The following is a 24,555-nucleotide window of genomic DNA, read 5'->3' as shown; positions in this document are numbered from 1 at the left end:
TGTGAGCTTTAGTTGAACAATATTGTACGGCAAAAAGTAGTGTGTTGCCACAAAGATGTCAAGAAAAAGAAAATTAACAATGGAAGAGAGACAGACCATCATAGCACTTAAAAGAGTATGTCTTTTCTACAGAGAAATTGCAAATAAAGTCAAGGTGTCAGTGAGTACAGTTTCCTTCATCATCCAAAGGCACTCAGAAACAAACTGACAGCAAGAGGTCTGACAGACCCAAAGACACAACTAATTCAGAGGACAGCTTGTTTGATAGGTGGCTCGCAGGACAACAGCTTTGAGCACAGCTTAATAGTGGTCGTATAAGCAAGTCTCAGTTTCAACTGTGAAAATAAGACTTCAAGCTGTAGGTTTGACAGGATGAGTTGCAGCAAGAGAGCCATTGCTAAGACGTGAGAATAAAACAAAGGGACATGCCTGGACACCGCCATTGGACTACTGAAGACTGGAAGAAAGTATTATGGAGGGATAAATCAAAATTTGAAATCTTTGATTCATCATTCAGGATCTTTGTACACCGTCGAGTAAGCGTGAGGATGGTTCCACAGTGTGTGGCATCAACTGCCAAATGAAGGAAGGAGGAAGTGTGATGATCTGGGGCTGTTTTGCTGGATCCAGGGTCAGCACCCTGAACCAAAACAGCTACCGCAGCATTCTGCAGCGCCATGCAGTACCCTCTGGTATGCACCTAGTTGGTCAGGGGTTCATCCTACAGCAAGATAATGACCCAAAACATAAGTCCAAGCCATACCAGAACTACCTCAGGAAGAAATAACATGATGGTGAGCTTGAAAACATGAAGTGGCAGCACAGTCTCCAGATTTGAACCCCATCGAGCTGGTTTGGGATGAACTGGATGGAAGAGTGAAAGCAAAGCAACAGACAAGGTCCACATTTATGGGAACTTCTGCAACAGATATGGGAACAACTTTCTGAAGAATATTTGATTTCTATTGTAGAAAGAATGCCACGGGTGTGTTCAGCTGTTATAGCTGCCAAAGGTGGCTGCTTTGATGAGTCAAAGTTTAGAATATATTTTGGTCTATAAATTGATTCCATGATTTCTTTTTTAACTCCAATTGCTTATTTGTACTATGCTTTCATTTCAGAGTGCAACGGGCCAATACACTGCATAGTTTTCAATAAAAAATTTGAAAAACTTGTGTGTTCTTAAACTTTCGTCCTGTAGTGTAGGTTTGGATTTTTTTCACTCTTAACAATAAACACCTTAATTTAGAAACTGCATTTTGCATTTATTTCTGTTATCCTTCTAATTAATCTAATTAATTAATGTGTGGCAGAAGCAAGTACTTTTTTATGGTGAGACTAAAGGCCCTTTCACAGCGGATGTCTGAAATCTCAAAAATTGAATGTGTCAAGAATATTTTTCAGGCTCACCAAGTCAAGTATTCTTACTCATTAACACCACCAACACAAATTTGTGGCATTTATTTTTTCGAACCAAATCGATTTTTCCAATTTTTTGGGATACCAATGAATAGATCTGACTAAGATCACTGTATTTGGCAACAAGTGCACTAATAGCACAAATCTTGCACCTTTACTGAGTATACAAGGATATGGTAATAGTAAAATGATACAATTGTGTTCCCAAATCTGCTAAAAAGACTTCAAACTGCCTCTCTGACATCCTGAAATATGTACGAATGCAGCTCCAATTCTGGGATCAAACCATAATATTCTCTAGCAGCCGCCCTCTTGTGGGAACTGGATGAACCCAGAATATCAGTTTGTTCCTTTTCTCGTTTAGGAACATCAGGACCAGTTCGTTATCCCTTCATCACAACTTCATTTTTTTCTGTCTGTTTTTGAGGATGAATTTTACGCACGCATATACGCATATACGCACGTTTGGTGTGTATATGGGTTACATGGGAAGATCCGTAAAATTTGGAATTTCATGTTGTTTTACACAACAAATTCAGTGTGCCTTTAGACTAACTGTCCAATAAATGTATAGATAGAAAAGTACATAAAGCAATTTATTAATTGATGTAAATCTAAAGACTCAAAGTTGAGTCATAAAAATGAATAAAAGTTAATTGTGTCTTTTTAAAAATGTATTTTTTATCTCATATAGTTATTTATATAAACATATATACATAGATAAAGGCATTACGCAATCTACATATAATATCCAAATGCATAACCAGATTTTAACACTACTATTAAGAATAGGTCATAAAAAACAGCCCAAAAAACAAATTTGAATAATATTAAAGTGGAATTATGTAAATTGATACTTGCGTGTGCAGATCTCTCTGATGCAGTGTGTTCGTCTGCTGGTGTCTTTGTGTCTTATTTTGCTTATTTTTCTTTTGATGTCAGAAACACGTGTATAACGATCACATTGATGTTAAACAGGATTGCATCTGTTTCTTTCTAAAGCTCCTGTACTACAGAGTTATGTTGACACTGGGTTGAATGTTTGATGCTATATATCCACTTGATCGTTTTGTTTACAAGTTACATGTTTTTAATGATTTATTTTGTCACAATACTTACAGTTTATTTTCATGCCAACACATAGGGTATGCTATGTGTTGATATATGTCTATTGGGGTGCCCAAATTTATGCATCTGTCTAATTTTGTTATGATGCATATTGTATGTTAATCCAATAAACTTTATGTTATTGCTGAATCACTACTTTTTCCATAAGGAATGACATATATTAAAAGGAAGCCAATCACCCAATGATAAACACAAATTCAAAAAAAAAATAAGAGAGATTCCCAATCTTTTTCATATTAGTGTAACTGGATGTGAACTGGATGCATGTTGTTGCAACTGCTGACTTTTTTGCATCCTCTTTTTAGCCGAGAACTGTGGCAGGTTTTAGAGGGACCGTCCGCTACGCTTCAGTCAATGCTCACAAAAACAAGGTCAGTACTGTTTGTATGTCTTTAAAGTATAACCTCTGAGTTGGCTGCAGAGTTGGTGGTGAGCCTCTTGTACCTAGAAATGGTGCAAGAGGCTGGGAGAAGCAACATGGATTTGTGAGGTAGAAGTTACCACTCTACCATCTACTGAAGAACACACTGTGGTAGAGGACCTTGGTACTCCCTAGCCCAGAGCTCTCAGTTCAAGTGCATGAGACAGATCATTCTGCTCCTTTTTATTGATAAACAAATATAACAAATATACAGATCAAATTGCCATCGTTGTTCTATATTTATATTTTTGTAGGAATTTTGCCTTTTTGCAGTTTTAATGATTATGCTCCTGAACACACAGCCAATGTGCAGATTTTGTTTACAAAAGTTGCTTCATACTTGTGAAAGATAAATGCAACTCAAGCTAGTCTGATTTGATACTGAAACACCTAACCTTAATGCAATAAATATTCCATTAGATTACCTGTCACCCCACAACACCGTCTTAATTAGCGATTTTAATGACACAAGTCAGAATGTGAACATTCTGTTTAGAATGTTATGCTAACAATGTCTTCCTGTTGTGCTCCTCCAGGAAATGGGTCGCCATGATGACCTTTGGTCATTGTTTTACATGCTGGTGGAGTTTGCTGTTGGGCAGCTGCCTTGGAGAAAGATCAAGGATAAGGTCAGAAGGTTTCTTGTTTCTAGTTTTTATGAGATGAGATAGCCTTTGTATCCACCTTAGTTACTATTACTTGTTTTGGTAGTGCCTCCATGAATCATACAAGGTGTTAAACATATTTAACATTTTGTCCTGCTTCTTTAAATATATCTATGTTTTAAAAACGTCTGTCTGTGAGCTTACATTATCCAAAAAGCAGTCAGAATTTGATCTGTTTTGATCAATGTATATATATATATATATATATATATATATATATGTACAAGCGGCAGAAATGAGCTTTCTCCAAAGTTTGGCTGGCCTCTCCCTTAGAGATTGGGTGAGAAGTTCGGCCATCCGGGAGGGGCTCAGAGTAGAGCCGCTGCTGCTCCACATCGAAAGGAGCCAGCTGAGGTGGTTCGGGCATCTGACAAGGATGCCTCCTGGGCGCCTCCTGGGTGAGGCCCCGGGGCAGACCCAGGACACGCTGGAGAGATTATATCTCTCGGCTGGCCTGGGAACGCCTTGGTGTTCCCCCGGATAAGCTGGAGGAGGTGCCTGGGGAGAGGGAGGTCTGGGCCTCTCTGCTTAGGCTGCTGCCCCCGCAACCCGGCCTCGGATAAAGCGGATGAAGATGGATGGATGTATATATGTATATATATTGTTGTCTTTTTTTCTGTTTAGGAACAAGTTGGTCAAATTAAAGAGCGTTATGACCATCAGCTGCTGCTCAAACACATGCCTTCAGAGTTTAAAATCTTTCTGGACCATGTCCTGGCCCTGGACTACTACACTAAACCAGATTACCAGGTAGATATAATAAAAGTTCAGAGGAGCAGTCTAATATTGAGACTTTGATTCACATTCATAAATTTGTGTATTTTTTCCAGCTGCTGATGTCAGTGTTTGAGAACAGTATGAAGGAGCGAATCATTACAGAGAATGAACCCTTTGATTGGGAAAAGGGAGGAAGTGATGTCACGCTGTCAACCAGTGCCTCCACCCAACCACAGCACAACACCCGACCTACTGCAGCCATGGTGGGGTAAGAACAAGCTGCAACCTCCTGTAAAATAAGTCTGAAATAGAAGTGCCAAAAAGGGAAGTTTCTCTAACAGCCACTTGCCATTTTTCTTTGATTTGTAAAGCTATGCAGACTGTATTAGAAATAATTTGGTTAATATACCATAACAAAAAAGTTTTGTAAATTGCAAAAGTATTTCTGAAATAACAGCATCTATGTAAAGATTTGCTATATTCTGTGTCCATAGAGCCATTGTGACTCCAGTTCCTGGAGACCTACAGAGGGAGAACACCGATGTTCAAGACGAGCATCTCAGTGATCAGGAAAATGCTCCTCCACCTCCACCGAGCCGACCCCCTGGGGAAACCGGTGTCCAGCATCCTGGAGAGACTGGAGAAGGCTGGGATGACACAGACTTTAACCGCAATAGACTCAGGATCAGCCTAACCAAGGTATGAACCATCAGTTATAGGTTTTGGTAATGCCACAGTCCCATTAAATCGACCCCAGAATCAGACTCTAGAGGCCTTAGTTAGCATGCTAAGGAGGTACTACAATTAGGAGACTTAAAATGTGGCTTGTTTGGAAGAATTTACAGGAGGGGAAAACCTTGAAAAATAAAAATGGTAGTACAGTTTATATTTGCTAAACTGTGTCAAACCACAAGCCTTCTAGAACATTGTCCATTGGATAGACATGACCAAAGTGGAGGTTGGGCCATAACACAGCATGTCAGTACAAACACTGACTGTCAAGCAGAGTGGTGATGATTTGGGCTTTTTTTTTAACTTGGTCCAAATGGGATCATACAACAGATAATGATCCCAAGCACACTAGCTTGGGATCATTATCTACAGCAGAATGACTGTGAATAATCAAGGTTAGCTCTCTCGTCTTGCCTGGAAACACCTCAGTGTATCCCTGGATAACCTAGAGGAGGGGGTCTAGGTTTCTCTGCCCATGGGTAGCAGAAGAAAATGGATGTATGGCTGGACAATTTGAGAGACTGATTAAGCTATAGAGAAAACAATTACTTTGAGTTATTGCTGCTAAAGGTAGTTCTACCTGCTACTGAATCAGGGAGTGTACTTTTTAATAGGACTGCATGAAGTCCTGTGGAAATCCCTGAGATTTCACATGGACTTTTTTCATTAGAAACATAAGCAACATTCTTATGCAATTATTAGTTGATAAAAACAAAAAGTGGATTGCCTGAAAATATTTTTGTCATTACAGCCTTTTAGATGATTCTAAAATGTGTTAGTTGTTTAGTCTTAAGACATTTTGGTTCACATGAACCTTCTGCCAAGTCACTATCAGTGACTGCCCTTAACTCTACCCATATACTATCAGAAAATGTCATTTTTCTTTTTTCTTATTTTTTCTTCTTGCAAGTTTTGAAGTCTTGTACAAAAAAAAAGAATCACTGGTATCAAAATGTATTAGTTTTATCTCCAAAAAACGTTTCTTTTGCTTGTCTCCAAAACATCACGTTAGCTTTTAGGCTTAGGGTTGCTGTTATTTATGCTTCTGACTTAATTCCAGAAAGTTGATTCTGTTCATCTGGACGTAGCATTTTCAGTGGGAGAAACATTTTGTCACTTATCCAAACTCGCTCACCCATTTCCTTACCTGGATGATTGACCATGCATCAAGACAATGTTGACTTAAGGAAGTCGTTTTAGAGTTGCCTTCGAGAGTGTTTAAATGGTTGCTCACTTTTTTATCATTCCTCAGGGGGCTCAGGAAGAGGAAGCAATTCGAGGGGCCTGTCCAGTGTCTCCTGTACGAGGTGTAGGACCCGAGTCCCCAACAGGACAGGGTCGGTCCTTACGATATCGGCGGGTCAACAGCCCAGAATCTGATCGTCTTTCTGCAGCTGAGGGCCGGGCTGACGCCTATGGACAGAGGTGACAGTAAAGTATAGAAAACAACAAAGGTGGTTTTAGGTGAAGAGACAGCATTTCATGTTACTTTTGGTAACAAACAACAAATATGAAAACATTTTCCAGTTTAAAAAATAAACATAAGCCAAACTCAACCTGCCTATTGAAAAATAAAATCACACCAAAGATTAGAATTAATTAATTATGAGGCCTTTGCTCTAAAAGAATTTGATCTCAACTTTTTGAATCCACATAAATCAGAAATGTACAAAAGAGGTTCAACTAGATTTGAATGACTTGGATTTGGCTCTGAGATTTTGCTTGATTTTGATTGTTGAGAATTCATTTGGATACACTCCAAAGACCGAATCTTTTTAATGTGAAACTTGGCTTCAAAGTTTCTGTTACCATGACTTGACTTGGACGTGTCTGAACTGACCGAGGTTTGTAATGGACTTCACATTCTGTATATCATATGTTTTATATGATATGGATCGGTGGTGAACCGAGACTTAATGTTTCCTTTGAAAAATCAACTAGTCTGGGCTATATTTAAAATTGACTTCGTTTTACCCTTAAGAAGTTTAAACCTGAGCTTTAAATTGAACTGAATAATGAAACAAAAAGTTGAAAAAGTATTTTTACCAGGTTGTTAAGCTGTAGAAGAGTCATAGTCCCATATCCTTCTATTTTGTACACATTTGTTTGTGTGTCCACCAGGTCTAGGATGGACATCCTCGGTTCTCCATCTCGTCACGTCTACTCCTCCCAGCCGGCTCAGATGCTGTCTGTTGACCCCGGCTGCCGTGGAGATCGTCAGGTCAGTGGCCGTCAGGAAGTGTCCGTGGCATCCGTCGACCAGGAGGCCCACAGCAACGCCTTTATTCGTTCTGTACCGCTGGCAGAGGAGGAAGACTTTGATAGCAAAGAGTGGGTGATCATTGACAAAGAGGCAGAGCTGCGAGACTTTCTTCCAACCACGTCAGGAACTACTGACGAGGAGCCTGAGGAGCTACGCCCTCTGGAGGAACAGGAGGAGAGGAGGCGACTCAGGGCTGGAGGTAGGAGATAAAAAGAAGCTTTTTAGTCATAAAACTGAAATGAACAGGATAAATATAATAAAAATGGTTGGTTCATCAGAGCAGGGCACTATTTGAAATGTTTCAGTGCTAGTGTTAATCTGAAACCTTAGCTTTGGTGCCATCTTCCATAAGTTTGGTTGTTACCTAGGAGCTGATAGGATAGGAGCCCTGTTCTATTGACAAAATAGGTCTCTTTAAAAGTGGTGAATTCTAAGTGGATTGGAAGCAAGTCTCCATTTTATCAACAGTCATTAATAAAAAAAAATAACCTAGTGAATTATTAGGAAAACAAAAATGAAAACCAGACTAATTAAAGTGCTAAATCTATCAAATAGAGGCAGAATGAGGGAATTCAACAAATAAAACAAGTGTTTTGATGGAAATTATGAAACATCTAATTGGGTTGTTGTCTGTGACATAATACCACCCTGAAAGTCAGAGCCATTCCTTTTGGGGAAATATTGTATTACAGTTTCTCTCAAATGCTAAAACACATTTCACAAACGTTTCCACCATGTTCCCCAATGTCTAAACACAACACCCTTTTCTAAAGCTACATAAACACAACCACACCTTCCCACTGCAAAACTCAAACATTCACACCAAAAGAGCAGCTTGAAGCTTTCAAAAATGTTAACATTTTAAACATTGTAGACATTTAAAAAGTGGTCACTGTTGGTGGTGAATCACTCTCTGATTTGGTTTGTTCTGTGGAAGCGGACATTGTCCCAAATGATCACATAAATGTGATGTGCGGGCCCAGGATGGTGTTGTTGGCGGTCCAGGAGGATGTCTTTTAGCTCCTCTAGGAAGGTGAGGAGACGTTGGGTGTTGTAAGACCCAAGGACAGCAAGCCCCTCCGAACATTGTCTCGTCAATGCTCTCAAAGTTGACATTATCGGCAATGACTTTGTCTCTGATCTCCCGGAGTCTGATGAGGTTGTTCCCACGAACCATATCCACAATGAGGGTTTCTTGTTCCGCTGCAAATATGGCAACCCTCCCACCTCTATGTGGCATTCTTTCAACTCTAAAGAAAGAAACATGTGTTGTCAATTGACATGTGTTACAATACAGTCACAACTGATTTGAAACCACTAGACTACTTTCACAGGTTTGTAAAACTGTATTGTGACAAAGAAAGCAATCGAGTACAATACCTGTTGTGTTGTCTGAATGCCCTGATAATGGTGGCCACGGTGAACCTACTCAGGTTTGGACGGACTCTTAGTTCTGCTTCAGCCATTGTCATGCCATGGTCAATGACTGTTGCTCGCATCTAGTCCGTAATGATGGTGCGAGGTTGTCTTGCTCTCCCTCCTGGACCTTCTCCTCTCCCATGTTGGCCTCCTCCTCTTCCTCGTTGGCCTGCTCGTCTTCCTCCTCTCATTTGAACTCCTCTTCCTCATTGGCCTGCTCCTCTTCCTCCTCTCATTTGAACTCCTCTTCCTCGTTGGCCTGCTCCTCTTCCTCCTCTCATTTGAACTCCTCTTCCTCGTTAGCCTGCTCCTCTTCCTCCTCTCATTTGAACTCCTCTTCCTCGTTGGCCTGCTCCTCTTCCTCCTCTCATTTGAACTCCTCTTCCTCGTTGGCTTGCTCGTCTTCCTCCTCTCATTTGAACTCCTCTTCCTCGTTAGCCTGCTCGTCTTCCTCCTCTCATTTGAACTCCTCTTCCTCGTTGGCCTGCTCGTCTTCCTCCTCTCATTTGAACTCCTCTTCCTCGTTGGCCTGCTCCTCTTCTTCCAGGGCCAAGCGCTTTGAGGGGTCCCAAAAAAGCGCTATATAAATGCAATCCATTATTATTATTAATAACTCGAAGAATCATTCGCTGTAACAAAGTTACGACTAACTGGCTACCCTTAAATTGCTCAACTGCTCGCTAATGTTATCTTTTTTTAAAGACACTGGACAGTTTTGCAGTGGTTGCACAATAATCTCAAGTTAAATTAAATACCTAGATGTTTTAACTCATTTTTTAAAAATACATTAAAGCATAATTATATAAAAGCAAACTAGAAACTGAGACCATTTGCCTTCAAAGCAAACGTTTTAAACTTAAGGCACAACTTTTACTTTGAAATTGAATGTTCTCTGTTTCTGGTTTGCATCACACTTTTTCACTACCGCTCAATGGTTCAGTGAATGTTTGCAGACAAGTTGGCATCTTGCAAACTGCAAGTGACTGTGGCAGCCTGTTAGTGACTAACAGGGAGTTGGGCGTTCGTCTTGTAATCGGAAGGTTGCTGGTTCGAGCCCCGGCTCCGACAGTCTCGGTCGTTGTGTCCTTGGGCAAGACACTTCACCCCATGTTTGCCTACTGGTGGTGGTCAGAGGGCCCGGTGGCGCCACTGTCCGGCAGCCTCGCCTCTGTCAGTGTGCCCCAGGGCGGCTGTGGCTACACTGTAGCTTGCCATTGCCTGTGTGTGTGTGAATGGGTGAATGACTGAATGTAGTGTAAAGTGCTTTGGGGTCCTTAGGACCAACTAAAGCGCTACACAAATACAGACCATTTACCATTTACCATAAAGTAAACACAAGGAGGTTTTGACTGCAGAATTGTCTTTGGTTTCCTTTGCAGGAGCGGAGCCAGTAGTTCGTCCAAAGACTCACACGCGGGAGAGCAGCCGGGGGATGCTAACGCTAACAGAGGAGGAGGCATCAAGGAAAAGTGGTGGTAGCCCAGCACAGTCGCCCTGTCATTCTCTGCCATCAGGACGTCCTCGCCGGAGAGAGTCTGAGCCCACTGGACCTCAGAGACCGGTAAGAGACCCAGCCAGCCAATAACACAAGTTTAGTTCTTTGATGGCATGTTTGCGGACAAATGAGCGGGCTTGACGACTGCAAAAGAGGTTTATTCTTTGATGTCAGTATGTGATTCTGACTGCTCAGACACTGACATATCGAGGCATAGTGCACGCTCCGGCTCATTTATCTGCCTGCCAACATACAACTTAAAAGACAAATCCAGCATGATCAGAGGTTTTGCAAATTTATATTCTTCCCTCTTTATCAGTGATGATGATTTACAATTTACTTTAAGAGTCTTTAAAGTGGTGCCAATTTATAAGTTGGTTGTGCAGGAAAAAAACACGTGTTGGAATGGAAACACTTGTTACAAGTGTAAAGGTGCCCTTAGGCATTCAATGGCCACTAAGTCAGACTGTGGTGGTGCTGAGAAACACAAACTGCTGGATAAATTAAGCAAGAAACTTGAATTTAGAAATTGGACACTAATATTTTCTGTTTGTAGACATGAAAGAGCATGTTGAGGCAGACCATTTTTGGAACATCCAGCTGTCCCATCCATCTCTATGTCCATCTGTCCATCCATCCATCAATCCATCCACCTTCTTCAAACTTATCTCAAAACCTTTATTCTTATACTGATGAGTATATATATATTTTTTATCACAATTAGTTAATTCAATCAGTGTTCGCCTTACTAAAATATGATCTAAAGTTAACACACAAACAGACTAGTTAAATTAAGAAATGCCTAATCAAACAACAAGTAATCAAGACGAGGAATATGTGCTTTCCTTCTTCTTCTCTATATCCTTCATATCGTAATCATGGGACTGCTACAGACTTCAAGTGCAATAGAACAATAATGCAGGAATCTGTCTATAGATTGCAGAGAATCAGACAGTCCACGTACTTTTTGGATAATGAGCAAAATATTTCGGGTCATGCTGGACTTGTCCTAAAAAGACCACGGTGATAAGAGGGGAACAGACACCAGACACCTGAGTTTGTTTTCAGATTCGAGGCAGCTCTGTCTTGAGCACCAGTCACATGTACAGTAGTTGTTCTGTTCAATTACCAGCATCCAAAAGATCCTCTGGCAGGTTAAATGCTGACCTTAAAGTAAAGCTGAACTCCGATAGCTTGCTCACAGCTTGTCTTTAGGCTAGATAGCTAATTGTTTTTTTTAGCAAATTTTAATTAGCCAATTTTTAAAATTAAATACTTGTAAGCAATGCTGAAAATACATTGCTTGGTACAGAAAAAATCAAAAAAATCACCAGACCTGGGAAATCAAAACAATAGTAATTTTGATAGGATTTAGCTACAGAGTGAGTCAAATTAAGACAGCTACGTTTTAAAATGCTTTACAGACAGGGGATGTCTATACCAAGTGCCTTAGTTCATTTCTTCCCACCGAATGCCAAGATTTGAAATACTCTCTCTTTTTTTCTGTAGGCTAAATTCTGTTTAATAATCATATTATAGTCTCAAAACCACCACCTTTCTTTGAGTGTTGTTTTCTCAGGTTTGTTGAGTGAAGTTCTAGTATTTATTTAGTCTTTTACTAATTAGTATCTGCCTGTGAGGTGCACCTGTACTAGGCAAATCAACCTTGTTAGCATTAGCTGCTAACTGAAAAATTTACCATCTTATCCAAACATGGCCTCTTGTGACAGCAGCTGAAATTCTAACATCAAAAATTCAAAATGCAGAGTTGTGTAAAGTCACAGTAGATTTGTCCATATTTTGTGCGCAATCTATGAGACTGACTTCCATTGGGAGTCTGTCATTCTTTGCATTTTTGCATTGTTGTTCATTGGTAAACTACGGTAAAGTAACTATGGTTAAACAAACTGCAGTTTGTTTCAGATATCTAATTACTGTTGCCACAATCAGCTTCATTCTGACCCAGAATATTACTGATGGTTTGTTTTTTACAACTGCCTATGACTCGTGAAACACAGATTTAACTGTGTAGCTGTGAGACTTGTCTCTTTCTAGTCCTTGAGACAGATTGATGTCTTTTCACACAAACACACACTCACGTCTGGTGATATTGTGATTGGGGAATGTAGACAGATGGAAATTTACTCCAGAATAAAAATGGCCGATTTTCCAGAGATTGATCTCATTGAATACATTTTCAGCTGAAGCTGTACATCCAGTGACAAAATTCCCCACTGGAGGAAGTAAAGGTGTGAAGGTTGTTGTAGTGTTGTGTGGGTGGCATTTACTGTTATGATAGCCTAATCTTTATGTTTAGTTGCGTAACCCTATCATTATTTCAATTGATTGTTTATTTTTCATGATCAAGTTCTTTTCCTAATCTCTGAATTCTGGCTTTGTGACATAACGTTTGAAAAGTGTGTTTTGCAGAAGCAACCAATAATGGTGTTCTTGTCTGGTTATAGGGTGATAAAAAGAAAACACATCTTTCTTGTGCTTTCTTCATGGTGAAATGCAATAGATTTGTGAATGAAAGCTGTAATGTAGATGAATGTTGTTGCAATGGTTGAGTATGTTGAATATTATTATTTCATTTTTGCGTGTTTGGTGTAGGGAAAAAAAGAAAAAATTGTGAAACAAAAACAGGCTTTTCCAAATGTAAAGCACAATCAAAATATATTTTGTCATGTTAGAGAAGTTTTTCAAAAGTCTGATCATTTTTATGTTGCACTCTGCTCACTGTAATGTCTCATAGATTGAGTCCAAAATAGTTAGCTAAGAAGCCACTAATTGTAGCCGCGTGTGCTGATAGCTGATTGCAACCCGTTGCTTCACTGTTTTGTTGATGGGCAATGTAGGCCTTTCTTTGTCGTGTGAGTGTCCTGCAGAGGTGGCAAAAGTACAGACATTCTGTACTTAAGTAGAAGTACAGATTCTTGAAGTAGTGATTCAAATTCTTTACTCAAGTAAAAGTGAAAAAGTACAGGCTCTGAAATGTACTCCAAGTAAGGAAGTAAAAAGTAGCTCTTTGAAGGACAACTGTGCAAAGCTAACTGAACCTTGTGCTATATTAATGTATTAATGTAATAATAAAATTATATCAGGGAATAAAGACTTTATTTCAGTCTGAATTTGAATTCAAATAATTTAGTCAGGTTGAATTATTTATGTAGAACATGAGCAGAGAAAAAGACAAGCTCTATTTTCTTTCTTTGTACTCAGGAAATGAGTACAGTCAGGGGTTACAGTGGGATTCAGTGGGTGGGGGAACCCTAAAATCAGTTTTGATGGTTCAGTGTGGGGAAAAGAAGCACAGCTCACAATAATTTCTGTTGAGAGCTCCAATAGATTTTCTTAATGAAGAGACTGTGATCTGCTGAACTGCTCTTTGCAGATTTATACACTTGAATTCAACCAGATGTAAGAAGATGTTTCACGAGTGGTCCTGGCTAACTTACATTCTCTGCACTAATAGTTAGGGCTGCCACAAACGATTATTTTGATAGTCGACTAGTCACCGATTATTTTTGCGATTAGTCGACTAATCAGATCATGCATCCATTGGACGTAAAACGTACAGGTTATTGCACCAGCAGCATCTGCTCTTATATAACTATCATTATCTTACAGCTTGAAGTGTTTAAGGTTTGTGCTAACTAAAAATAAAGACAAGATGATAATTTATTAAATTTTAATTAAATTTGCAGATTGTTGTCCAATATGAAAAAACATGAAAAAACATAAACAGCTATTGGGTATGTACAGACCCAATAGCTGTTTCCCAATTCCTAAGCCGCATCCTTTGAAGGACCTGGCCCTTGCCGTCTACGCAGGCCCGGGTCCTTCGAAGACCAATAAGGCTGGAAGTGCGAGGCTGTGAAATGGGATGGTTTAGCCTTCAGATTTGCATCACCAGCTGTCTCGGTGAAGTTTAATAAACTCAGCCATCTTCTCCTTGTTATCTAAAGTATAACAGGACGTTGGAGTAAATTCTCAGCCATCTCACACTTCTGTTTAAGCAGTTTTCTGTTTGACGTTTATTCAGCTGTGTGAAAACTTAAATCTCAGTCAAACCAATTTACTCAGAAACAAATAAAAAAGCCTTACAATAACATTTTTAAGTTGTCTAAGTGACTTATATATCATGTTTAACCTGAGTAGCGAAAGACCGCAGGGGTCTGAAAACAATGTGCCAGGAGTCCAGTGTTCTTGCTGGCTCTAGTGAGTCTTGACCTCCCAGTCAGTTATCGAGCTGGTGGGTAACAGGCATCTCCGAAAACGTCAGAGCACTTTTGCAAATATGTGATGTCTTGATAAATCGAGCAGATATTTGAAGTTTACACAGCTACATTCTTGCCTGAAAATATCTTAAAAGTTGATTTTGGGACCTAGAAAGAGTAATATTAAAACTTAGTAGCGCTATAAATTCTGGGATAGTTTGGGACATGAAGGATACACCCGACCCATCCTTCATATCTGGGGAAATGAAGGACGCATTTGTCGGCTGCATTTGGAGCAGCCTTCGAATTGGGATCAGCCTTCGTCGCCTGGCTGTGATATAATCGGCCTACAAATGCGGCCTCCAGCTGGACCTTTAGCTAGCAACATGTTGTGCATCAAACTGCACACAAACAATTTGTGTGTTTGCTAATCTTTGTTGAGCTGATAGACGCGCCATATTTGAAATTACCTGCCACTTAAAAAATGTTGTTCCCCTTTATGTTCTTTTGTAGTGCTAGCTAGATGCTAAAGTACAGCAACCACAACTTATGGACACCTGTAGTCGTTTGAGTGCCCCCCCCCCCCCCCAAAAAAAAAACAACTTATAAAACAGAAAACACAACCCACTTTAACCCCTGACTATGACACACGATTGAATCTCTTTGATATCTTTTTGTGCGACATTTCCTGGTGATACCCAAACAGGACTGGCTGTCATGTGTTACTGTTTAGCCTCAGATTGATTTGATTATAAGACTATTTTCTCAATTATAATTAGATTAGCCTATACAATACCTTCTCAAATACCCTTTTAATATCAAAATACCTTCTTATACAAATGGTACTGATATTTTTATTTTAGTGGTACAGCTTGTCCTATTTGCTTAACCCAGCATGAAATTTGAAATTTGAATGAAAAGTCTAAATTTTCTTCATTTTTCTTACTAAGAATTTCATGTTTTTAAAAGCAGAAAATTGCCATGACATTCGTGCACATGACGAGTGTATAGAAACCTAAGATCCCAACGACATTATGATTATAAACTTGGCACAAAAAGTAAGGAAATGTGAGTTTGTTCTAGTATTTCTTTATCATACTGCTTCTTGGTAATCAATCCTCTACCTGTTTATTTCCCCTTTAAATGGTGCCAAGTGCGTGAGGAAAATGAAATTCGGGCTTAGCAGAGCTAAGTATGTTGGCTACACCCATGAAAAACTTGCTAAATTGTCTCTTCCAAAGAGCTTATTCTGCTATTGACTCTTGTTTTGAGGTTCTGGTACCCCAGTAACTAAGAATCTGGTGCCTGATTAGCAGTGTCTGTGAGCATGGACCTAGTGGTCCGCAGCGGTCATTGGTTTCTACCAGCTGTCTCTGTGAAGCTGTCAGCTGTCTCTACCATGCCATGTTTGATTTACTTGGATCAGGTCACATGTCATAAGGCAACTTCAAGCTGGTGTTCCACAAAACCAACCACTTTTTGGAGTGAGGCTTATTGGCATCTCCAAGTGAAAGAGCAAGTTTCATATATCAAGGGACGTCAGAGACAGGCTGCAAAATATGTGTCCCAAGAAGATGATACCACAAGAATACGGTTTTCTTACCCCGTCAGCACTTACAAACTGTAGGCTGTCTTCTATATGTTCTATACCGGAACAAACTGCACACAGCCAATCTTCAGTCCCATAGGTCAACCAGGAGGCCTGCCATGACTGTACCCATAGGGTAACAGTTTTTGCTTGAGGCAATGTGATGGTGTGGGTGGGTGTTATTGAGATGAGATTCCAGTAGCAAACCCATGTCTCCACAGTCCACCTCGTCCCTACAGTGCAGGGTTTATCAGAGACTTCTTCTTGAATTTGGGAGTGGAGAGGATTGAATGGCCTACCTGCAGTGCTGACCTTGATGCTTAGGTGTGCTGTTTGTGCCAGAATGACCAACACAACCACACTGGCTTACTTGCAACAAATGATGGTTGAAGAATTGGATACCATCCCACAACCAAGCTGGTGACCGGCATGAGGAAGAGGTGGTGCCATGCTGTTGTGGCTATGTATGGTTCTTCCACATGCTGCTGAGGCCCCTGTTTGTTAAATGAATTCGTCCACACGTAAACGGCGTGGTCACTGAAAACGGAGATTTTTAAAAACTCCGGCCAGGGTGGATATTTTTGAAAACTCCGTTTTTGCATTTACGTGTGGACGAGAAAAACTGAGAAAACGCAGCGTCAAAGGTGTGCGCCTTTTTTGACGTCAACCTGTGCGCCACGTTATTGTTTCGGTGAAATGAATTTCTACAATACTGTTACTGTTAATTCTACTCTCTGCAGTGTTTATATGCTTACATATACACACACAGTTACTGTCCCTCCACACATATGACTCGGTTCTGCTTCTATGCCCCATCCTTGTTTACTATTTCCCACCGAGGCTTCTAGACTTCTGATTGGCCAACATTTCTACACGGTTAGGAATATATCGCCACCTGTTGCTTTGGCATGTTCCTAGCAGCGTTTTCCTTCATTTCTGCGTTTACGTGTGGACGGGATTATTTTTTAAAACGAAAACGGAAAATCTCAGTTTTCAAAAATACCCGTGTACGTGTGGACGTAGCCTTAATCACCCAATACAATAAAACAGCACCAAACAGGACTCAATAACAGAATAAGCTGTTTGGCATTGGCAGAGGGGATTTGGCTAGTTTTCTATGGGTGCAACCCAAATACTAAACTCTGCTGCTTAACCAATGCTATCTAACAGAATAATATTCATTGCCAGGAAGCGCTGTTACAATAAAGCAATACTTGAGCAAACAAAAATTTCCTTATTTTTTATGCTAAGTTTATATATGCTAAGTTTTGACCAAGTCAAAGTAAACAAATAAAAACATAAAAACAAACAGCACTTTGTTATGGAGGACCAAACTAGGGACCAAAAAGAAATGAAACTTCATTTTAATAAATAAATAGATTAAATACGTTTTAGTACATTTGTCTTGAGAATGGGGCTAGAAGAAATGTCATGGTATCATCTAATGGGTTCATTCTCTGAAAACCAAGAACTTTTCATGACACAGGATTCTTAGTTGTGTGTGTGTGTTTGTTTTTGTGTGCTTGGGAATTTCTCAAGAATAATTTCTATGGAAATGGCACTATAGAACTAGAGGAAGAGGTGGGGGGATGGGGTTGGGCGGTGGGGAGGTGAGCACAACAATTGCTTGGTTCTCCTTAGAGATAAAACTGAACTGAATTCTGCGTATGAAGAGCCGGTTATGTGGAAAACTAATGTGGAATCACTGAATTTCACATTAAGCTCACTTTGTATTTTCACATCATTTTCATTTTCCTTAGCAGGATTTTCTTCATGGATGTGATTTTCTATTAATTTAAATCTACGTTTGATTTTTTTAGTTGAATTACAATTTTGTGACCATTTGAGTTGTCCATTATTTATTTACAAATAGGTCAGGTTTGGTCCTCCATACTTGGTGGCTGCTGTTTACAGGCTGGACGTGCAACATCATCACTGAAATTTCACTTTATCTGCAGTGAAACAGGATACCTTTTAAGCCCGTGTCAGTGGAAAATTCGTATGCACAAATTAATTTTAGCGCTTTTTAGTGAGCTCTTCTTTGACTTTCCTTTGTTTTCGCGACGATTGTCATCTCTAGACTCAGAGCAAGCTTGTCTGCTGCCAACCATCGAGGACTGCCATTGTCTTTTCTGCGTCAATTCTTTTTCCCGCTCCCACATAACTACTGACGCCTTTGCCCCCAACCTATCGCTTTAAAAGTACACAGTATGTCAAGTTTGACTCATCTGAGGAGACAAAGAAAAGAGCGAGGGTGCCATTGGGACAACACAAGAAGAAATAAAGTGATGTTTCGGGGTAAGCACAGTTTAGGAATAGTCCTTTACCTCTGTTCTCTCACTGAATTTCTGTTCTTCCTCTTCCTTTTTCTTCTGTTCAAACATATTTCCTCCCTTTTTCCCTCCATTGTGTGTTTGTGTTTTGTGTGCTTGATGACTCATCTCTTTTTTGTGTTCCCTGTTTCTTTTTGTACCTCCAATGGTAATTTTTCATTCAGAAAACAAAAGCTCAAACTGACCAGACTAGTGAGATACAGTATGTGCAGCGCTTGTGCTGGTGCCTTTGTGTCCTTTTAAGTGCTTTGTCGGGGAAAGTGTCTTCATCGTCATTTTCCCAGTCTAATCCAGGATGCTAGTCTGATCCAAAAAGCTAGTCAATTGGTGTAAATGTCCAGTTAAGTTTCTAATAGCTTCTAAATAGTTTCTGATAACTGTAACTTTAGAGTGCCAGGTTTACACCAGCACTCCACCAGCTTCTCTCCCCAAGCACCTTTTCTCACAACATTTAAGCTGAGGGCTTTTGACAGAAGTGAGCATCAATCAGCTTTCTCCTGTCTAACCTGTCTAACGTCATGGAGGGGTAGGAGAAAAGGGCAGGAAGTCAAACCAATGTTGGGTTGTAGCTGTAAGAAAATCTGAAATTTATTGTTTGCTTGTTGTTTTTTTAAAATAAATAATTAATTTAAACTTTTTTAACCTCACTTCCCTCTTTCTGGTTGATCTGTTTGCAGTTGGAGGAGGACAGGCACCAACCACGGCCCAACCAACTGAGGAGGCTGGCCTCCTATGTCTTTTCTTCCTCCACCCTTGAGACAGAGCAGTATCCTCATGGAGGAGGGAACTTTATCCAGAGGAGCCGCTCAGCTGAGAGCAGCCCAGCACACGTCAACGCCACTGCAACTTCAACCCGCCGGCGGCATGCTGGCACTCTGCCGACCCCTGGCAGCCCACGGAGCAGACACTCTGTTCTGAATATGTCGAGGGCACAGCTGCAGCACGTGTTAGCTAAGCTCATGAACAAGAACAACAGCTGAGAGATGGACTCAAACACATATTAAATTAACACATGTGTTAAGTAGGCACATACACAATACACACATACTGTATGCAGGGTTGGTCACACCAACTTGGGGCCCGGTGCAGTTTGGCCTCTCACTTCCTTTTCTTCCACCATTTGTGTTCCACAGTCAAGATCATCTCTGGTGCATTTGCTCTGATTAAGAGCACCAACTATTAAAATACTAATTATTTTATTAGTATTTATCCATAAATCTTTAAATTTCATTGGCCCTAAATAAAATGTGTAGAATGCTTCAAAAGGCCCTTAAATTACGAAGCATCACTGGTGAGCTGGGAAGACATTTGACTTGTGTCAAAACAAGGAGTATAATTATTAATACCAAAATAAAACACAGCTTTGCCTTTGTATTTGGTTCATTAGATATTTCTGGCCAGCTCTGCATATACAAATATTCTAATGAATGTACACATAGATAAATCAGACGTGATAAAAACAGCACACTAAGAGCCAGGCATGGTCATGAAACAAAACAAGCCATATTACTGGCAGACAGCAGCACTGCTAAGCTGGTAAACACTTAGTATCACACACACATTCACAGTCACGTAGCTCTATCAATTGTAAGAAGAGGAACAGAAGAAAAGAAGAAAAATGCTCAAGATGGGGAATATTTTCCATGCAATAAACTCTAACAAGCTTCTACAAACCTGATGTTGCACATGCCACAGATCTGGCAGACTCATGTGAATAATGTGAAACTGAATACATCCTTCTTGCTTCTATGAAGAAGAGGAGCGTGAAACAGAGTGGGGCTGCAAACAGACTGTTAAGCTTTACAATATCTGTGCATTTATTTATTTCAATTCTTTTCTGCTAAAACGAAAGTGTGATTATCAACAAGTGCAGGTTATCCCACCAAGGTTTTGCACCAAGACTTCACAAATCTTCGCCATTACTCAACCAGTGATATAAACATCTCACTCTGCTTCTGCTTCATTAAACTCTGTGTGTGAAGAGAGAGGGGTATGTGATAAAAGTCTTTCTCGAGGTGTGAAAGGGAATTCAGCATTAACCTCTAATTACACCTACACCTGACACCAAGAAGTACGGTGTCCCTAAAAGACAAATATTTCACAAAAAATAATAGTTACTAAATAAATTGAAACTAATTAGTAAAAGAAACCAACACACACTGGCATGTCATAAATGAATTAACACCAATAACAAATTTACAAATGTATAAAATCACTTTTTATTTACATTAATTTATATTACAAATTAACAACTACCACTACATAGTAAACAAATTTACAATAAAGACAATATTCTACCTAAGAAAATAAAAAGATTCCTTTTCAAAACAAGCAAAAATCATGAAAAAGACCAAAAAAAGGTTGTTTTTTCTTGAATGGATTTATTATTTATAGTTTATAGTCTTATTTATAGTTTTAATACGCTAAAAAGTTTATTTGAAAGAAATCATTTTCTGAACTGTTTTCTTTGAGATTAAGGGCCACCTCTTAACTGGAAAATGTATAGGGCTGAAGAAGGCTGCCAGATAGGACCTAACAAAGTTAAAGCCTGTTTTATGACATTTTTAAATTTAACTTTTGCACTTTTTTCTAATGAATTCTCATTAGTATCAGAAGACTGTAAAAGAAGTGAACTTACATTTGGAACATTTAAAAGTACATGTCAGTTTGTGAAGTGTTTGCTGGAGCTCTTGTTTGACTCTCCTTTGATACATATTTTTAGGTGATCGGGATCCATTCAAGCACACAAATGCTGACAAATTGAGCTAAACAGAATGTGCTTGGATGTATTATTCCATCAATAGAATCGTGCACGTTAGTTGTACAGAATCTTGTTTTACACAACATATCTGTGATTTTCTTTTAGCATTTTTCTTTTTCTGTTTATTATAATTTAAGCACACTCACTGAGGTAGCAGATTTCCATGGAATGAGAAAAGGTTCTCAAAGGTTTTGTGGTCAGGAGCCCGTTTGCCGTGTGTCCTTTGCTATTTGCATTTGTGTGCTTTGAATGAGTTTTGGGCATTCACAACAGTGCCAGTCAGTGAGCCCATTACTGAAATATTTTAACATCTATTTTTCCTAACATCATGATCCTTTTGAATTCATTCAAACAGATTCATTCAAATTCTTAAATGTTTTAAATTCTACATTTAAATTTGTAAACTTGTTTGAGTTTGAGTTAAATCCAGGTCTTCCAGAGGATGCAGTCAATCCTGTTATATTTATTGTTAGTTTAAAATATATTCAAAACGACATTTTATGTATTGTATGTTGGGTTTCTGTTGGAAGTACTAATGTAAATAGACACATAGATAGATATCACACCAACACTTGCACACCAACAGGTTACTTGGCAAACTGCCTGAAGGGGTATACCAGAGAGATAGAACCCTGAGAATAAACTGGATGTTCTCTACTGAACCATCCAAGGTATACTCTTAGCGACAGGGGAACAATATGGGAGCAGCCCCACCAAGTCTGGAGACACAGCAAAACAGGAAGATCAGATGGGAGACGAATGCAACAAATAATAACAATCCTTAGTCGTTAGTGGTTCTAAGAGCAGGCCACAGCAACCTTGAACAATTTCCAGTAACTATCACAGTGGCAGATATCCAAGAAAGAGTCTCAGGCACAAAGAGCTGGACAGTACTCGGCCCTGACACTTACTGGCTGAAGAAGCTAATTGCATGCCACGAGCGCCTGGCAACACAAATTAAGTTGCTGTTTATGGATGAGACATACCCAGAATGGCTAGCCAGACAGTCCTGATGCCCAAGTACGTCCAACTACCGACCAATAACCTGCCTTACGGAAACTCTTGTCAGGTATCATAGCAGCTAAGATGGACAGACACATGGCTCAGTATATGAGCGAGGCCCAGAAAGAAATTGGAAGAAACACCACTGGTGCAGAACACCAGCTTCTGCTTGATAGAGCAGCCACTCAAGTCACTTAAGACCAGACTGACCAACCTGTGCACCGCCTATGACAATACCTGACACATGGATCCTGGAAGCCGAGAAATGTATAAGGTCAACAGGACCCTAAGAGCCTTTATCAGGAATTCAATGGGGATGTGGCAAACAACACTAGAGGACAACTTCAATCCAATTACACAAGCCACTATTAAGTGTGGTATTTACCAAGGAGGTGCTCTGTCCCACTGTTATTCTGCATAGGTATGAAATCAGCCAGACCATTAACAAGACTGGCTTCGCATACCTACTAAAGAATCAAGCAATGTCAGCCAAATCCTGTACATGGATGGCATCAAGCCACATGCCAGGAGTGAATTAGACCTTGATTCGCTGATCCACGCCAACATCAGAATGTCATAGTCGAATGGTAGCAAAGAGAGAAAGAGTATATGGTGAATGGACTGGTTCTTATATAGCGCTTTTCTACTCTATCTGTGCACTCAATGCGCTTTACACAACTTGCCTCATTCACCCATTCACACAAGCAATTTTTTCCTTGCTATTTCTAAGTGCTTTCTGTCTAACATTCACACGGCAGGCAGCATTGCAGACATTGAGGATAGGTGCAAGTACCTTGCAATCCCACCTGCAAATAGGAACCACGAAGAGGCCCCAGGAAAGCTGCAGGCACCAAATACCTGCAGAGATTAAGAGAAGCTGAATGAGAAGAACAAGATCCAAGCAATCAATACCACCACTCTGCCAGTTGTAAAATACCCTGCTGGGATAATAAGCCATAACCATACATTGAGGGTTTCACCAGAAGTCCAGCACGCCAAGACTGTACAATAAGCAGAAGAAAGGAGACCAAGGAGTACATCAGGAAGATGGTCACAACTGAGAAATCCAATGGCTGGACAAAGCTGGACTGAGCATAGGCACTAATCATGGCAGTGCAGGAACAAGCTCTAAGATCGATAGAGGCTGAGGTCTACAACACTAGGCAAGATCTCAGGTGCAGGCTGTGTAGGGATGCCCCTGAGGCAATCAGGCACATTGCAGCAGGGTGGAAAATGCTAGCAGGCAGGGCATACGTGGAATATCGTAACTAGGGGTATAATGACCAGTCTAAGATCCTGTGGGACTTCCAGATACAGACGGCCAAAATGCTTATGGCTAACCATCCGGACATAGTAGTGGACACACAGAGGAAGAAGGTCATAGTGATAAATGTAACTTTACCAAGTCAAAGTGAGAAATATCAGTGGCTAAGAGAGGAGCAAGAGGAAATGTGGAGTGCTTAGGGCATTTACCCCTAAACTGGGTGAGTGGTTCAGATCCCAGGAACGGAATCAGAGATCTCTGTCTTTGCACCTAATATCACATAATAGATCCAGTAGAGCAGAATAAGGGATTTTTCTTTTTAAAAATGCAAAGGTCCACTTTATCTTCTAAACAAACATGATGAAACGTAACATTTCAGTTACATTATAAGGTCAGTGCCAGGGTGTCAGTGCCAGGTATGATTGACGAAGAGGTGCTTTTTGTTGGGAAATTGAAATGGTTCAACGCTGGAAAGATAACCAGAGATAAAAAGAGAGAATACGAACAAAGTAAATGGTTTTTCATTTTGGAGAACTTGTTGGAAAAACTCTTATCTCTATAAACAAAAGAATTCGTGAGCAGTGGAAAAGATCTTTGAAATAGAATATTTCAAAATATTTTTATTTGTTTTCTGTTTATAGTTTGAGTAGCATTCAGTTTCAGCCAGGTCTGCAAGCAATAAGTCTGTGATGGTTACTATCATCAGCTTTTATCTGACAATAATGTAACTTTTTATTTGCTTTTTAACCATCACAAATATCAGTTATCCAGATATCTGCTGGCTTTTACCGGAAGAAATATTGGTCTTCTCAATGTGTCTGTGTAGGTTTTCAGTCATCTGGGTCATGGTAGTCTAAAGAGCTTGGAAAGAAAGCAAGTGGAAGTCTTAAAGTTTCATGAAGATATTTCACCTCTCATCCAAGAAGGTTTTTGAGTTCTAAATTAAAACGGTTTAGGGTCCTAAGAATTTTAAACCCTATTTGGGGTACCCTAAGAAGCTAACTGACCAACCACATGAGCCAATGTGAAAAAACATGGAGGGTTTCAGGAGGAAAGACATACAGTATATATGGCTTTCCTTCTGAAACCCTCCACTTTATTCATGTCATGGCTCATATAATATAGTCT

At 39.9% G+C, this 24,555-nt stretch overlaps 1 protein-coding gene across 4 annotated transcripts in view; it reads left to right on the top strand.

The window, feature by feature from the left end:
• ttbk1a (tau tubulin kinase 1a) overlaps nt 1-24,555 on the top strand; it is a 52,457-nt gene that overhangs the window by 18,386 nt on the left and 9,516 nt on the right. For all 4 annotated transcript variants that reach the window (XM_082537531.1, XM_082537530.1, XM_082537532.1 and 1 more), the window contains 8 exons: nt 2,853-2,918; nt 3,505-3,597; nt 4,258-4,383; nt 4,464-4,618; nt 4,845-5,049; nt 6,335-6,507; nt 7,204-7,544; nt 10,144-10,325. In XM_082537531.1, the coding sequence (XP_082393657.1) occupies nt 2,853-2,918; nt 3,505-3,597; nt 4,258-4,383; nt 4,464-4,618; nt 4,845-5,049; nt 6,335-6,507; nt 7,204-7,544; nt 10,144-10,325 (1,341 nt within the window). The remainder of the gene's footprint in view (nt 1-2,852; nt 2,919-3,504; nt 3,598-4,257; nt 4,384-4,463; nt 4,619-4,844; nt 5,050-6,334; nt 6,508-7,203; nt 7,545-10,143; nt 10,326-24,555) is intronic.

Source organism: Aulonocara stuartgranti, assembly GCF_965226115.1.
Source record: "Aulonocara stuartgranti genome assembly, chromosome: 6".
Taxonomy (NCBI): Eukaryota; Metazoa; Chordata; class Actinopteri; order Cichliformes; family Cichlidae; genus Aulonocara; species Aulonocara stuartgranti.
This window is presented reverse-complemented; position numbering and strand designations above follow the sequence as displayed.